Source organism: Scyliorhinus canicula, chromosome 2 (assembly GCF_902713615.1).
Source record: "Scyliorhinus canicula chromosome 2, sScyCan1.1, whole genome shotgun sequence".
In the NCBI taxonomy this organism is placed as follows: Eukaryota; Metazoa; Chordata; class Chondrichthyes; order Carcharhiniformes; family Scyliorhinidae; genus Scyliorhinus; species Scyliorhinus canicula.
In genome coordinates, this window is record NC_052147.1 from 199,580,075 (window position 1) to 199,596,814 (window position 16,740).

General features: G+C 39.7%; 3 protein-coding genes and 1 long non-coding RNA gene across 9 annotated transcripts in view; 1 reads left to right on the plus strand and 3 right to left on the minus strand.

The window, feature by feature from the left end:
• Positions 1-1,998: 1,998 nt before the first annotated feature.
• Positions 1,999-4,667, minus strand: LOC119961873 (homeobox protein Hox-A1-like). The gene is made up of 2 exons (XM_038789329.1): positions 3,901-4,667; positions 1,999-3,484 (listed from the first exon to the last, which is right to left on the minus strand). The coding sequence occupies exons 1-2, from the start codon at positions 4,535-4,537 to the stop codon at positions 3,120-3,122; spliced, it is 1,002 nt and encodes a 333-aa protein (XP_038645257.1). The 5' UTR covers positions 4,538-4,667; the 3' UTR covers positions 1,999-3,119.
• Positions 4,176-11,029, plus strand: LOC119961874. 2 transcript variants are annotated; one of them, XR_005459760.1, is made up of 2 exons: positions 4,176-4,402; positions 10,780-11,029. It is a non-coding gene; the product is annotated as an uncharacterized LOC119961874 (long non-coding RNA). The 2 variants fall into 2 exon arrangements; XR_005459759.1 differs by lacking the exon at positions 4,176-4,402 and adding an exon at positions 4,595-4,797.
• Positions 9,356-12,712, minus strand: LOC119961872 (homeobox protein Hox-A2-like). The gene is made up of 2 exons (XM_038789328.1): positions 12,327-12,712; positions 9,356-11,966 (listed from the first exon to the last, which is right to left on the minus strand). Exons 1-2 carry the CDS (start codon positions 12,670-12,672, stop codon positions 11,218-11,220), a joined length of 1,095 nt encoding a protein of 364 aa, XP_038645256.1. The 5' UTR covers positions 12,673-12,712; the 3' UTR covers positions 9,356-11,217.
• Positions 12,713-14,954: 2,242 nt separating this feature from the next.
• hoxd3a (homeobox D3a) overlaps positions 14,955-16,740 on the minus strand; it is a 38,234-nt gene continuing 36,448 nt past the window's right edge. For all 5 annotated transcript variants that reach the window (XM_038789332.1, XM_038789335.1, XM_038789330.1 and 2 more), the window contains one exon: positions 14,955-16,502. In XM_038789332.1, coding sequence (XP_038645260.1) covers positions 15,754-16,502 — 749 coding nt within the window. In that variant the 3' untranslated portion in view covers positions 14,955-15,753. The remainder of the gene's footprint in view (positions 16,503-16,740) is intronic.

Sequence of the window (16,740 nt, forward strand, 5' to 3'; positions counted from 1 at the left end):
GGGATGCCTGCTGTGGTTCATCCTTCTGCAACCCCTTTCAGGCAGAGTAAATATTGAATAGTCCTTCCGCTCTGGGCAGAAGTAAAACTGGATATCAAACAAGTGCAAACTACTATTGTGACCCTTACAATGCAGTCACAGTTACGAACAGTTTTCGTATTGTGCTAATAAAATCCCGAGCATCCCCCACCTCTTCAGGGGCTTTGGGGGAATAATCGGACTGGGATCAGAGGTATGATAACATAAAAGCGAACAAAAGGCGCCTAACAGCAAGGGACAAGACAAAAGATCTGCAAGTTTATAACATGCAATCGCGCCAGGATATGCCATTTCCCGAGGCGTAACCTAGCATTACTTATTCAGACTCACAAAAATATCACATTTTAAAACCACTCTTCTGGTCTGCGTGAAGGATGTGTCTCTACCTAAAAGCAAAATAAACATTTTGTGCAAATCAGCGTTTAGATAAAACACGCATTTTCTGAGCACAGGGGTTGCCCATTGCGAGCCACCATCAAAGAATCGTGGATTCCATATCAAAGATCTCCGAGCTGATTCCCAAGGAGATCATTGTAAATTTTACGACTTCAGCAGTTCTTTGAAATGCCGCTTCTCAGGGACTCTGTGTGTTGATTTAGTGGAACTGTAATTAACACGAAGTTGTTAAGACCAAATGGCCGAAACGTTTGCGAAAAAGTAGAGGCATGTTCATTTGCGTCGCTACCCTCTGTTTGCTATACAACATGTGGTCGATCGGGAATATGCACTTTCATCCTGAATGTGATTCATTAGTTTGTAGATATACACACATACAGAAAAGCTAAAGTCAAACACTAACAGATTATCCAGATTGAAGCGACTCGTGTTCAATTATTGCAATGGCCTGCCTCACAAAATCTTAAAGCTCAATTTTTAACCATTCTGTCGAAATCTAAAAATGGGATTGTGTGTATATTATCTAAAGTCTGTTTGACGTAATGTACAGGTTTAAAATATATGTTCACTTTTGTACACACTTAGGCAGTTTATCCTACCATCATTCCCACATTACATCGTGACCTCGCTTCAAAAGTATTTTATTGGCTGTAAAGCCCTTTGAGGCCTCTGTGATCATGAAATGCGGTATACACAAATACGCTCTTTTTGCCTTTCATTTGAGCAGCCTGAACTACAGGTTCAGTTTCACACCAATGAAGCAGAGGCTCAATTTCAGGTAATGTCAAATATATCGACGAACCAGTAAATGGTTGCTCGAAATTCCTATTCCTGCCATTATTAACTAGAAAAATCTGGATGATTGGCAACACAGGCTCAATCGGCTGATTGAAATGCTGTCTTCAAGACTGAACAAGACTTGAATCAGTACAGAAATCACAAACGGTCAGCTTGAAGTGTAGTTGGACCTTTAAACGAGGGATAGCATTATCGGCAGTAAGTCGCCTTGAAGTCTAAGTCAAATATGATTGTGATAGGTTAAGGTGTACTTTTAAACTGATGTTATCATTTTGACAAATTCTCCAATGTTTGTGATTAACCAGCAGTACACTGATTTTACATTTTTGTTGTCTAATGGAATGGTGAAGATGCCCTTTTTTCCTCTTAAGCCACCACAATCACTATTGGGCTTATTCTCCTGTCCAATTACAATGAGAGATAGCTTGTGTCCAAAGCTGTGTGACATAGCCAAGGCCCATGCAGCTCATCGCAGATGGCATGGAAGCCAATTCAACAGAGCACATTAGTCTCAAATGTTGTTCAATTGATTAGGAAATTGAATGAATGTGTTCTCTCTTGTATTGATCATTCGATGGGAAGTTGCTGAGCAAAGATGTTTAATCAAAGTGGACTCGTTATAACTGGTTAATATTGCAAAGGCCCTCTTCTTCATTGACTTTAGAGAGGGAGAATGGAGAGCTGTTACTAAATGTACTTTTCAAAAGTGGCTTAGATTAAACTGACGTTACTGACAAATAACAGGAAAAGACAAATGCTAGTTTCATTTCAACTTCAGGCAACCACTCGCATTTTAATAAAAGAATCATAAAATCAGTGATTGAGCTAAGATAGTACAAAAAGATCAGAATTCTTCTGAAAGTGGGAGACTGTGGCCTTCTTGTTTATGTTCTGTATCAGTGTATACAATTCATTTCACACTAGTTGAGACATACATTTTGGTTCACATTTGAACTGAACTGAGAAATGTTGCCTTGATGTACATTCCAGATTGAAGTCAATGACTTGGCCAGACCCTGGAGTCTAATCCAAGATTGTACCTGCGGAAAATTCAACAAGTTTGAAAGTGTGATATGTGTTCTGATATATTTTATTCAACGGCCTTTGCACGTTCTTACCATTGGACATTATTTGTACAATCGCAGTAACTAAAGCTGACAAACCGTTTCGGATGGAGAATTAAGTAAATTACAAGCTTTTAAGTCAATTCGCAACAGAGCAGAATATAACATGACTAGTCTTAAATATACAGTCGTAAGTATCACAGAGGTAGAGAAGCCAAGTAACAAATCAACTAATGAAAGAATGCTAGATAGGCACAGTGTTACATAGCAGCAACCGCAACCTTTCAACCTGAGGCATAATTGTGCAAACTCCATTCATTGAGTTAGGTCGAACATGCTACGTTACATTCGTCAATGTCATCGCACATAAGTCAATAAAAATACAGTACATGTAAACAATTTCCTTTACGCAAGTAATAGTTTCAGCAAGGCAGTTCATAGCAAAACCCTGGTCAATTGGTGCAGCGTGTTGTTGCTGAGACTTTGTTTACAAAGGCTGATTCACTGCCTGTGCAAATGTGTTAAGGAACGAATTTTTTTTGCACACTAGTTGAGGTGATACACTTTGTTTCGCCTTTACACTTCACTGTGTTTATGTGACACACATTGCAGGTCAAAGTGGAAACTTTGGCCAAACTCTTTCAGTCCATTTCAATATGATACGGAGTTTAAAATCATCTCAAAACCAATATATACAAACAATCGAGACTACATCACCTGCCGATAACTTGATAGAATAAAAGTGAACAATTCGGCCATGTGCAAAATGATTGCAGTATTTTCGGCCAAAATAATGAGTTGAAATTTAAGGCCATAAAAGGGTTACTTCTGTTCGACAAAGTTTGGATTTTCTGACGAGCTCTTTGTTGATGGGGAAGGTAATGGCGAGGTAGTGTCCGATTTATCCGAGCTTTCTGTGGACGCTGAATCCTGACTGCAGTTCACAGAAGCCAGACTGGCAAGAAGGCCTTCTCTCTCCCTTTTCTTTTGTTTCATTCTCCTGTTCTGGAACCAGATCTTCACCTGAGTTTCACTCAGTTGTAGCGCGTTTGCTATTTCCACACGCCTGGCTCTTGTCAGGTATTTGTTAAAATGAAATTCCTTCTCCAGTTCCGTCAACTGTTTGGTGGTGAAATTTGTACGCGCTGTACTTGGAGGGCTGGGAATTCCATAGTCAGTCGTTTTTGCTACAAAATTACATATCATAGAGTTAGGCATAGTATTCTAGTTTAGTGGAAGGCACAGAGTTGGTAAGCTCATTCCTGACACTGTGCCACTATTACCCCACACACCCAAAAGCGTTATTGAAAAGATTCAATTGCCAATGTTATTGCTCAAACAGCATTAATGGTAAGATATGAACCAGAATGGAGGAAACAGGAGGTGAAATGACTGGAACAGAAGTGAACTTCACCCTTACGGGTCACTTCGTCTCAGTAAATTGACACTATCAATGAAAGGGTTAATACAGAATTGCTGCTTTGAATGAGCCTTACAGAAGGCCAACAAACATCAGTGGCCTTAGTCATTAGATATGTATATATATATATATATATATTATATAGTGCACTTTCAGCCCAGCTTTCCAAGATTATTGACTGACCTGTTTTGGGAGGGTTTCGCTTCACTTTCATCCACTCGAAGGTATTGGCTGTGTTAACTTTCTGTGCGGTGGGAGACTCTGACCTTTGGTAACTGTCCTGACACGTCGACGGGCTCTGATAATGCCCGGGGTAAAAGTTTGGAAATTCCTTGCCAGAGGTTTGGTATTGTTCCTGCTCACCAAAGAGATTGTTGTATTGGTGTTGGCGCGCAGTGAGCGGAAAAGACGCGCTTCCTGAGTAAACAGAGGTGGTGTATGGGATAAGTTCTCCAGTGTCATCCTGATCCTGGTTAGCAGCATAAGGAAAGTCATAACCGACATTGCTCTGAGGTAAGAAGTTAATGTCTACGGATGGAGAGGCGTCATAGGAAAGTTCGAGAGGAGCCGGCATCGGCTGATGGAGATGATGATGACTGGGAGATGGATCACCTACCGATTCATTTGAAACACAACGACCTTGTCCGGAGTATTGCTGCAGGGAGACTGCTGGAGCATTACTGAGGTAAAACTTTGGCGAAAACGTTAGAATGTCTGCATTGGGAATGTATTCTAAGTAAGAGCTCATTCTTCCAATAATGGGCTGGAGCAGACTGGAGTGTTTAGCTCTAGCTGATTGCTGTCTGTCCCTGAGCACCATAGCAGATCCTTCACTTCCTTCGCAAAGGAAGTAAATATTCCTAATATAGAGCAAGGAGGTCACGTGGCTGTGCCCATCCAATCACAGCGGTCTTAGCCAGCGCTATTCCATGGCGTCCGGAGCTTTCTGCTCATCCACTGACAGGAGTGGACACTTGAATCTACTCACCTTTTATTACGATCACATCATCAGCAACCTTCGTAGAGGCGTTCTCTAACCTTAGTCGCTTTGCGGACGATCCTCCGAAAGCCCGTTATCAGGTAAGAGATTCATGTTCGCGCGGAGGGAGTGTTCCTGCTGCAGGATAATGAAGGGCTTCCGTTGTGTGATGGTGGCGCTTACAGTAAAGGCACGCCTGCTGCCTGCTGTCAGGAGCTCTGGCTAATTCATGATGCAGTGATCATCACAAGGTGACTGGGGGTTTCGTGGCCTCAACACTCGCACGGCCAAAACATATCCAGAATGGAGAGAACATGGAAGAATAAAACAAATGGGTATTTAGATCGTTTCTGAAGTTAAGTCCATGGTACTGCACTGCTGCTGTCCCTTATTTTATAGAATACCCCAAGCAAAAGTGTTCGTTGTAATTACCCTCTCAGGGGTACTAATTTCTCCGCAATGTAATACTAACCGGCATAATAATCATACCCATAAAGGAAATAGTTTCGGAAAGTGATATGTTTATGACGTAATTAAAATGTTTAACTGTTTAGTGAACGTCCAAAGTACTGGTAGCTTTACAAATGTTAGCATTGTTGTTTAAACAAGTAGAAAAGTCATTCTCTTGTCAGAATACATAGCTTCCTTCCTTTTTAATCGGCACACTAACAATTATCATTAATAGCAGGGAAATTTTGCAGTAATCAGATAAATAACCCTAGAACTTTTAAAAGGTTGAAATCAAAGGTAAGACATTCTATGTAAGTGTCACTTTTACTACCCAGTACTGGCCCTTGCTAATTCTGAATTCGCTTTCTGCCCTGATCATTCTGTGACATGCGGCAGGATACGTTTAAAGTGCGTTCAAATATGAATTGAAGCACAGGTCAAAATGAAATATTAGAAAAACGAGTTCCCGAACTACACTGTCGAACAATTGCAATTGTTTCGGGAAATCGATAAATCAATTAAAATATTTTGATTTATTTAGCTAATGTGTTACTAAATATTATTTCATCCTGGTCCACGTCCGTGAAAGCAGCTGAGTTAAAGTAATTTAGCTGTCAAAGCACTCAATGGAGAAACTCTTAACTGTAAGTCAGTTGATGTGTATGAGTACAGCACATGATGACTTGCTCGTTTTAATCGCCAGGGGCAGTGTGCGGTCTAATTCATATGAGCTGCTTGTTAGGTGCCGTGTCATTGCCTCATTCATATGTTAAAACATAGCATTAGAGTAGTTTGAAAGACATTTATTCACTCGTGTAAAGGACTGAAAATATATATTCGGTATGTAGCATTCGAAGTCTAAAATCCATCGATCTACATCACAGTGTGTCTGTTCATTCGATGCTTAATTATATCTTTATATCTGCCTGTATTTCTAATCTACAAGTCAATTTTGCTGGCCCTGCTCGATTTTTAAGTGGGCATCAATTGGAGCATGTACTCTCTCTCCTTTCTGTTCTCGTGTTCCCTCGCAATTGAATATTGAGTAATAATGTTTTTGTTGCTACTCTCCTGCTTGAGTAAAAGGTGCATCTCGTCAAAACCCTTTCCATCCATTTTGCGGTCAGCATGTTGAATATAATTCCGAATAGCTGCGTTATGTATAATTCAGAGGCAAGCGGGTTTGAGAGCTTTGAAAGCATACAGTTGCCACGGGATTTGCAAATGGATAAAATTCCTGCATAGCCAATTCAACAGATGCTTCCGCCTTCTCATTCAGTTCACATTTGGCTTCGGGTGTTTTACTAACCTATCTTTGCAGTTTTACTTTTTATGATATATGCAGCATTTTTTGTGTAAATCTTTTCCCCTAAAATGTTAACAACAGCATTAGATAAATATATTGGACATTATTCAAATTAAATATTTTTTAAAAAGCACAATATTGAGGGAAATTTTTGTTTCTCAAAAGCAGACTTTGGTTAAAAAGGTGCAGAGTTTTGTTTCTAACTACTTAGCGTTTAATTTTCTCCTTCGAAATTGGATCATTCGTGGGAATGTAACTGAATTCCTGGCTAGAACAGTCATTTATGTTCATATCGCAATAAAAATATACGTCTGTGCCTTGAACATAAAATGGCCCAATGAATATGGTCAAAGTTGAGATGGTGATTTCCAAACATGAACACGCATAATCAAACACATTGCAGTTCCTCACCGGAAACATTGAATATTTTACCAATTGTCACTTGTGTTTGCTGTCGTGGAGTTTATAAATATAAAATCAACTCATTTCGAACTCCGAAGTTTCTTCTAACGTTCAGGTGGTCCACATCAAAATAATAAAGGAAGCTAATTGGATTTTTGTTTTCTTTTGACAGCTTCAGGTAACACCTCTTTGCAATCTTGACTGATTATTTAAATGAACAGACACAAGCAGTCATTTGAATGCGTATTTAATTTCATCGCACTTTGGTATAGTTTTGAATAGAATGAACGGCAACAAACACACATATTTCTATCGCTAAACACTCAACTATTATTCTTTATAAAAACAATACGACGAGTCTCTTTCTGGACCATACTGTCTCTAGTTGCCACCAGTTCTGACAGTAGATGAGCTGATTTCGACAGCGTGGGGGACATATGACTGAAAAATGCATTGTGAATCCGAGGCAGACTTGTCCAAGGTGCGGAGCCAATGCAGTAGTGCGTGGAATTATTCCCAGATAAGAGTGTGCTTCTGGATTTAACACTTTCTCATATTCAGAATAAAAGCTTCTCCACTTGATGCTAGACCACCATGAGTCTGGAACAAAGGGGATAGAGCTATGCTGGCAATTCGTGACGAATTATTTGAGGGTAATAGTCCTCCAAGTAAACATCAGGGTCATCCTTTTACTTGGAATTTATTTTTGCAATGACCAGTTTTATAGCCTTCCCTGTTTAAATCCTCTGTTTGCACGAAGTTAGCTTTTATCTTAACCCGGTAGCATATACATGTGTGTATGTGTGTGTGTGTGTGTGTGCTGGGGAGGGGGGCTGTTCTGGTGGTGATGATGATGATAATGGTGGGTTCGATCTCTGGAGGCAAAAGGAACAGACACAAAATCAAATAGCCAGGCAAGCAGCAGGCCTGCTTTGCATTTTGCAACTTGTCAGGAATCCCAGGGTTGTCTTTGAACTAATCTCTTTTGCTTTATTTGTGTGGGTAGTGCGGTTAACCATTCTAAATTCGCAAATAATGCTTAATCTTTGTAGGGCACCAAGTATAGGTCATATTAAAAAATGCAGCTATTGCACTCGGCCTACAGTGCTGGGAACCATATTAGCTCTCCATTAACTGTTCTGTAAATTGACAAGAGGAAATGGGGGTTGTAAATAAAATATAATGTACGGAGTTTCATACATTAGGGATTCCTATGAAAACATATCTATTCGTAACATGTTTTAAAAGGTTAACGCAAATGACCCAATACCACAAATGCAGTCATACATGACAATAATTTAAGCACATATAGCATTCTCAGCTGAGCCAAGATTTCTGGTGCCCTTGAAACGTTTTACCCTCTTTAACGAGTAGTAACGAGGGATCGCAGTTAGACTCCAGATTTCTCGAAGGTTAGTCATACAGGAGGTTTCGTCTGTGGTGTGATTAGACTGGTGTGTGATTCGCTTTTGCATTTGTCCGCTTTGGCAGCGGTTGCTGGAGGGATCCCAGCTGGCCTTGGCTTGCTTTAAAGAAGGAGGAACTGCTGTCGAGGGAAAAGTGCAGCTTTCATGATTGATGAACTCTTAACAATACCCCACTGACAGCTATGCATCCAGACAGAGCTGCAAGTCTTTCCGCAGAACTCCTTATTTGTTAGTGCGTTGTTTCAAATTCCAAATTAGCCTTCCTTTTCATTCACAATTGCACGTTTAGAGCCATCATTTTTTCAAAACAAACGGAAACATTAGCTGTAAATATACCAGGCAGTTACCCACATAAAAATGAAATATGACGACTGATTTTGCTGTCACGTGATCCTTTACTCACGGGTTCCTGGAGAGCTGTTGTTTATTATTAGGAGCAGCAAACACAAAACTCACCCTTCAGGGCGAGTGCTTCGTAGTTTTGGAAAACGTGCAGTACTTTATATTATCGGTAGCAGTGTAACTTCATAATTTATGCAGGGTCTAAACGTCACTTGTAACTGTGATTGAGTTTTACTGGCATGACCTCACTATAGTGGAACATAACACAACACATGAATTTGAAGGAAAAAACTAAATGAGTTTATAACGAATTTGATTGGCCTTAGAATGCAGCAGGAAAGCTGCATGGCGTCTGACTACTATAGATGTACACAGGGAAAGTTTTCATATCTCCGGTGGCAGCATTCGAAGGCGAAATTCGGAATTACTTGCAGCGGTTTAGCAATTTGATCTGAACTTATAGCTCCAATGATACTTAATGAGCGATTGTTCGAACTAACGTGCATTTACGACCTTCTTATAAATGACAGGACCTAATCACCACATTCCCTTTGGAACTTTAATATCGTGATAGTTGGTCTTGCAATTTGAAAACGTCCTATCAAGAACTCCTCAAGCTTTTGAACATTAAAGGCACGGTCATGTCTCACGTGAAGAAAGCGGGCACTTTGTTTGGAAGGTTGACACAACGCTATTTCCTCAGTAAATCAAATGCATAAAAGTAAGAATTTCAAAAAATTAAATATTTATTGGACATTACAAATGTGGAACGTGGGCGTTTCCAAGCACATCCTTGTCTGACACAGTCAACATCGTTTGCTAACAAGAACTGCATGAATTTGTTCAGGATTCAGAAGCTACTTCCTTTTTCTAAGTAGAACGCTATTCTTTGCCCTGCTGATGCTGCAAGCAGACTTTTGGAAAGCACATGTGTACCCTTTTCTGAAACAGAAAGATAAATTGCACCTTGCCTTCGAGGTAACTGGTAATTTTCTGGCTCAGATTGTGATGCATGTTGTTTCTTCTCTATTTGCCATTTACATGCAATAGCATGCTCAATAGATTTCATCGCAACGTGAGTTCAATTGATAAATACCACGAGTAAGTGTTTTAAAAACACAAGAACTTTTAGATCAAATATCTGGCAATTGTTCAATAGGACAGATCTTATTCTGCAGTTACTTATTACATGGACTATATTCGCTTGCTACAGTTAGTTCTTTACTCATTCATATCTTTTCCGGTGATGAAATGCATGTCATTTCTAAACATCAATATATCTCCCACCCTGTACATGTCTTTAAGCACGTTTAGGTAAGTTTAATGTGCGTTATTCGACCAGCAGTTTCACACAGATAGCCAACCTAAAGGTAATAGAATAGTTTTGGATCTTAACCATATTCATTTTTAAAGCCACAAACGGTGATAACCTATTGTGAGCCTCTGAGTGAAGTTCAAAAGGGAATAAAATCCTAAACACACCAATTTCAAGCGTGCATTATTTCTTTATCTTCTATATTTTTTTGATTTGACTATGATATTGCATGTTTCGTCAGCCTATCCTGGTTGAAATACTGGAAGTACAGTTACTTATCGAGATCTTGTTTCTTCCGCCTCTTCTAAATAGGATATCGATGCATTGATTTGTTCAGCTCCTACATTTAGTCCCGTCGAACAAAATGGCGTCTTCCATGGGTTTAAACCCCAGCCGGACTATGGCAGTCATCGCTGGCTTGTAATTCCTAACGCTTTATTTTGTAATTCTGTAGTAAATGAGTTTCGGAATAAATATGAATTGCCTTTTTTCTGTGAATGATCTGCCCAGTTGGCTTCCCTTTCGATTTTCATAGCAGCTTAATATATATTTTAGGTGATCTTAGTATTTACATTTGAATTAGGATCCACGATGTGGTTTGAGGGATTTAACTCCATAATTACTTTTAAAAACTGTATTTCCTTAAAGCATTAAACAGTTTAAGGGGAAAACCATGGAAAATGGTCTATAGCCTATTCTTAATGTTTTTTTTCCATAACAACCAATATCTCTCCTATAAATAAGTACATTTTGAAACAGTGGCAATTGGTTTTATTCAGTCACAGCACTATTATTACTTATGTTTTTTGGTTGCTGATTACATTTTCGTCTTGTTTTCTAGGAATATCGCTGATTGGGACTTTGGACTAAGGCAATTCGACTATTAAACTGAGAGAAATCGGCAGTGTCGGAAGAGACATGTTCAATTCCAATATATTTTATTGATCTTTTCTTGCATATTTTCATGTCAATACTTTCTTTACTCAAAGGTATTATATAATTGTATTTTAAAGATATGTATTTAGTTTTCGAAAATCTGCTGATATTTGAAATATTCACCTTATTTAAAATAAAATACTGAAAATACTTTTATTTCTTGCACTACATTAAATTTGTTCAGAACTTATTTCCTTTGATTCGCGGCATAATGCAGACATGAGCAGGAGATCCGTAACGCCTGTGATCAAGAGGCATGTGCTAAATGGCACAGCCTTCCAGCCTGTTAATTAGAAATATCACATATTAAGGAAATCAGTATGTGCGTGAACTGGAAGCCAGTCTAAAACTGCAACTGCTGGAAATCGGTGGAGCTAAAATTGTCACTTAGAAAGTCAAACACGTTGGTTGGAATAACTAATGTGTCCTCGTTTTCCAACAAAGAAAATTGAGGTAATTCTTCAATCAGATCTAGATGTGGTTCGATTGTAATTTTGTCTAAATCCTCCAAAGATGGGATGCTGAAACTCTCTGGACTGCCAGGACTTGTTCCGGCCGAGCAGTTTTTCAGCATAGGTATCAGTGAGTCAGTTTCATCTGAGCTCTGGGGAAAATAATGGCTGTGGGTTCCCTCAGTGCAGATCAGAGAAGTGCCAATAACACTGAGCACGTCACTGCTGATATCACTCAGCGTATCTTGATGAGCTGAATCGCTAATATCTTGCTCAGCAATCTTTTCGCTCTCTAATGAACTCAAAGTTTTATTTACAGGTGTCTCAGCAAAACTTCTTGTGGAAAATCCACTCTGATTAACAGTGTTAGCAAAATGGCACTTTGAATCAACGTTTTGACTTTGTTTGAATCGAGTTTGTCTCTTGTGCTTCATACGCCTGTTCTGAAACCAGACTTTAACTTGCCTTTCTGTCAAATCGAGTAGAGCTGCGATTTCTACCCTCCGAGGTCTACAAAGGTAACGGTTGTAATGAAACTCCTTTTCCAACTCCAATAGCTGAGTGTTTGTGTAAGTGGTTCGGAGCCTCCTGGAGCTGTCAAAGGGACTCCCATTGTCCGGGTCGTTAAGCTCTTCGTTCTCTGTAGTGAGGAAGGAAAAGTTCCGATAAGTTATCAGAAATCTTTCCAAATAATCCGGCAACATAAAATGGCCGCCTCCGAGACACAAAAGGCTTCCAGCAGAAAATGGCCCAGCAGTGCAACAGAAAGATAATCCAGATGTCTGGAATTTGGTTGTGTGCAGGTTATTGATACCTACATAATAGACTTGAATAGCTACTATTTACATTTGGATATTGATGGGATTGGCGCATTTTGCAGGTCTGACATATTCCAGTCTATGAAACATGTTACTGCTTCAAAATTGAATCCCTTTTAAAAATACTCTCTGTGCATCGTATATGATACAAACAATGTAAAGGAAAACATTATTGACCTGACCTTCATTAGAAGAACAAGATGAGAATGATCCCGTCGCTGGGACAGTTTTTTTCTTGTGGTTTTTCTTTTCTCTCATCCACGGATATTCCAGAGGTTTGTCCCCTAACGTGGCCCGACCAATGCCTTTTGAAGTGTGGCTTTTCCCATTTTGGTTTGTGTTACCATGGTCCAAGCTGCTGAAGCTCTGCTCAAAAGGAGGAGGAATCAGTGTCGAATGTGAAAGCGTCGAGTTCTTGATTGATGAACTTTGAAATGTCTCGCCAACAGGAGGAAAGGATGTCAGGCACTCGGCAAGCGATGGCTCACTATTGATAAAACCAACCTCTCTCTCAAACTCGTTGTTCATTTCTGCCCGGGCAGAATCGGTAGAAAATTGCTTATTTGATAGTTACCTTGAAAATATATATTTATAAAATGTACTGATTACAAACGCTAAGGGACCGTGCTATTATTAAACTATGTCTATTGAATACACATACACGACGTTGAGATGAGGCTGATTTTATCGTCACATGATCGCCTTAACCAATGACAAGAGTGGAAAAGAAGACTGGCTTTCAGAATGATTCTGAAATAAAATATAAAAAGGTGTAGGTCGCTTTTTCCTGCCATCTCCAGGCCATGTTATTATGTAAGGTAATGCAGAATCATTCCTAGAAAGTAGAAAGTGTACAGTACTATTACAAAACATCCTGCATCTCATGGTGGGTGGTTGCATTACTGAGAAGAAAAGAACACTCAAGTCTAGATTTCTGCCTACAATTGTGTAGCGTGGAGTAATAAGCAACAAATCAATTAATCTTCGGAGCTGTGACAATCATCGCAAGGCCCTTCGGTTAGAAGAATGAACACAAGCTGTGGCTAAAGCAGCACCCTGGACAGTAGGAGCTGGCGGTGAGGCCCAATGCCAAGTAGACAGGATCACTTGCAGACACTCTGTTTTTTACCATGAATATAAACAGACACTGTAAACATTGTGCTGCAAAATATATTTCGAAATGTACAATTTCTTCGATATCTTTACACTCTGAATAAGTACCATCTAACGTTCTCCATCTAAATCAGCATGCTTTGTTATTTGTTGATTTCAGAAGCACCCAGAAGTCAATTACTTCAGTATTTCTGAAGTAGCATATCGCGGGTTCTCCTTGAATAGAGCTGCTGTGACTTATGAACTTTATACATTATATAGCAACGTCTGTGAATTATTTGGCATTAAAGCCCCGAAGGCTGCGCTCTCTGTAATCTGTTATTGCCAAATTAGCAACAACAATATTTGCTAATATTTCTTCTGCTCACGTATATATAAAATGTTTGTGAATAATAAAAACAAGGTCAAAATGCGTCGTTCCATTTCTTTTTTATTCATTCTCCTTGGATGGCCTATGGCTTCCATTAAATTGTTGTCTGAGTGGGTGTTTTCTCCTCTTGTCTGCCTGGAAAGACAACATTTTGCATTCTTTAACGTGTGGGTGGTGTACTAACAAAACAAGGCTCCGGATCGCTTTACGGCGTTGGCGTTAATGATAGGCACGTTAAAAATAACAACAAACACCGATGAGCTGAGTGCAGTGCATAAGAACTACGCTGCATTCATATTTAGCACTTCCTTCTCGCCAGAGATTGTAAGATAAAGTAAACCTGAGGAGTTTACTCTGGAAGGCAACATTTTAAATGCTACATAATTTCGAGCTCTAAAATTCTCAACAAAAGGTTTCGCTTTCGTCAAACTGTTGATGTTTTCAAATGCTCACATCCCAATTTCTTTCTCATTTAAAATAAAGACATTATTTTTGACGGATGGGTGATATCTTTGTTGCCAGAAGGCTTTCATCGCTCCTGCTTTATTTGTCAAACAAAATGGCGCCGCATGTGTCGGTGCTGCAGGCTGCTGCTGTGGAGAGAGGCAGCAGCTAAAGCCTGGGATCAGGTTCCATTCTCACAGGCACCTAATACTGGGGCATCCGGAACACCGTTTGCTGCATAATAATATTGACGTCTACCTAAGATAACGGTAATTAGATTGAGGAGCTTTTGGATTTATTTATATATTTATCAGATAAAATCTGTGGAAATCTGTACTAAATCTTTTTATTTGGATTGATTTGCTCCTTGTCTATTTGAAAAATCAAAATGTTAACTTTTGCCTTAAATATGCATGTGGCAGATGCCGAGGCTGCAAGTCGTTTAGGAAAACCAAAGCAAATAATAACTGTCAAGGTTAGTTAAAGTAACGAAAATGTACATGTTTGAATTTTATTTTTGTCAGCTTTACTTATCTTATGTTATTTGGCCACATTTCTTCGCGACCTAACCCCCGCCCCCTCTTTCCCTTTGTTTCCTTCCTGTTATTTTGGGTGCCCCACTCCTAACATTTCATGTGGTATATTACATTGCTGGGTAAAATACAAAATCGCAGCAATGGTTTTTCATGCTCATTTAGCATTGCATTGAAACGTGCAATGTAACGTTTTGCAAATGCCTATTTTAACCCGACCGCAGCTGGGCTGAACATCTCCAGTCTATGGCTGCAGTCAGTTTGTCTTGTATTAATGAGAAGTGAGGAGACAAGATGGCGAAACATCCAGCTGATGTGGTGCATATGTATTTATAAATAAAGGCTACAGGTTTGTTCAAAGAACACATTTTTATTCTAAATATCTGTTGGAATAGTACCAGACAATTGAAATAAAGTATTGTTATAGAAATGTGCCGTCTATTGTGTAGTGTCACATTTTCTCTGATTAACTACAGTCATAACTTACAATTTGCTTTCAGAGATAACCCTTACATAATCTACAAACACCAGCCACTGATACAACTGCTCAAAAAACTATCCTCTCATCTAGTTTAAACCCAGGTTTACTAAAGAGGGAAAATATGATTGTAACAGACATGGTTCAAACAGGTTAAAGTCAGATTGTAGAAGATCTATAAATCTCACATAAATACATTAAGACGAGGATAAATAAGTGATAGAAAAATCTTTTTTCTTTTCGACTTAAAATAATAAATACATATCATTGATGTTCAATTCAGTCCGTTCATTATTGAAAAGTACAGAGCTGAAGTTCTGGGCAGTAAGACCAGTTACGGACAGGATCCCACCTCAGTGGAGTGTGTAGAAGTATTAGTCTTTAAATTCCACATTAAGAAGGGTTTGCTGAAGGCTGGCTCCACGTATCTTACCTTCCAATGCACCTATTTCAAGCAATTGTTCCTCTATTTGCATTCTGCATTACGCTAGGATCTTACGGAAAGGCATGGCTGACATGTAGACCCTTAAATAAACACAGAGAAGCATTGTAACAGGTAGAAAATGAATGGTGGACGAATACTGCGGCAGTCTCGTAGCAGGAGAATATTTGATACAAATGAGGTAATAGAAAAAGCGAAGTGACATCGCTTGACAATCCGTGCTGGTCCGTTACAGATGTGTTAGTTTGGGCGCTTCTTGGATTCTTCCCTGAGATGTGTGATGAGATGTCAGGTCTGTATATGTAGGATGGGGATCACAAGGTCCATGGTGGTGATTGCCTGGTATTTGTGCAGAGCAGCTATAGTCCACAGTGGCTGATGAAGGATGAGGAAGATGGGTAAGGTTAAACATCGGACCAGAAGCTGGCATTGAATCAACAAAGTTCCCTCCAACATACACTGGGCTACCCTGCAAGTTGTGATTGGCAAAACTACCATTGCCCTGCATAGTGTGATGGTCGTACTCTGTACCCGGGTACCTTTTCTGCTGGGGTAGGCAACTATTATGGGGTGCAGTGTAAGCAGCCAAGCCATACATATTTTGCTGGGATTTTGTGAAAGATGTTGGCGAAGGAGGTTCGTAACTCAGACTGTTGACAGTGGGGAGCTGGCTTGAGAATCCAATGTTATTTGGCGCGGTCAAAAGCGGACTTCTGTCTGGAGACTGTCCAACAGGGGAGTGCATGATCCCTTTGGACTTTTGATCCTTTTTATATTTCATTCTTCTGTTCTGGAACCAGATCTTTATCTGGCGTTCGGTTAGGTTTAATAAATTGGCCATTTCAACTCGCCGAGGACGGCACAGATAACGATTAAAATGAAATTCCTTTTCCAGTTCGACCAACTGCGCGCTGGTGTAGGCTGTACGGACTCTCTTGGAGGATGGACCGGGTGGGCTTTTATCCTCACAATTGTCGCCTGCAAAATGGAAAACATTATATTGGTTCCCATTCATAAATGTGTAAATAAGCACGTCTAGTCTAAAAATCCCGCCGCGTCATTATCCACCACTGAACTAGGAAAAGAAGTGGAAACCCATTCTTCAACCATGTAACTCCCCCCCCCCCCCCCCCCCGCCCCTACCCCCCAGCCTTATGTAGTGGCCAAACTTAACCATCTGAAGGGTAACATGTCGATTACATACAAAGGTGGGTTA

Bases quoted from the DNA above. Each gene is read 5' to 3' on its own strand.
- LOC119961873 (XM_038789329.1), bottom strand. From the start codon at position 4,537: ATGGTGCTCAGGGACAGACAGCAATCAGCTAGAGCTAAACACTCCAGT. The intron at 3,485-3,900 runs GTCAGTCAATAA...GTAATTTTGTAG, and splicing joins GCGAAACCCTCCCAAAACAG to CAAAAACGACTGACTATGGA.
- LOC119961872 (XM_038789328.1), bottom strand. From the start codon at position 12,672: ATGAACAACGAGTTTGAGAGAGAGGTTGGTTTTATCAATAGTGAGCCA. The intron at 11,967-12,326 runs GTCAGGTCAATA...TCCTCACTACAG, and splicing joins ATCTTGTTCTTCTAATGAAG to AGAACGAAGAGCTTAACGAC.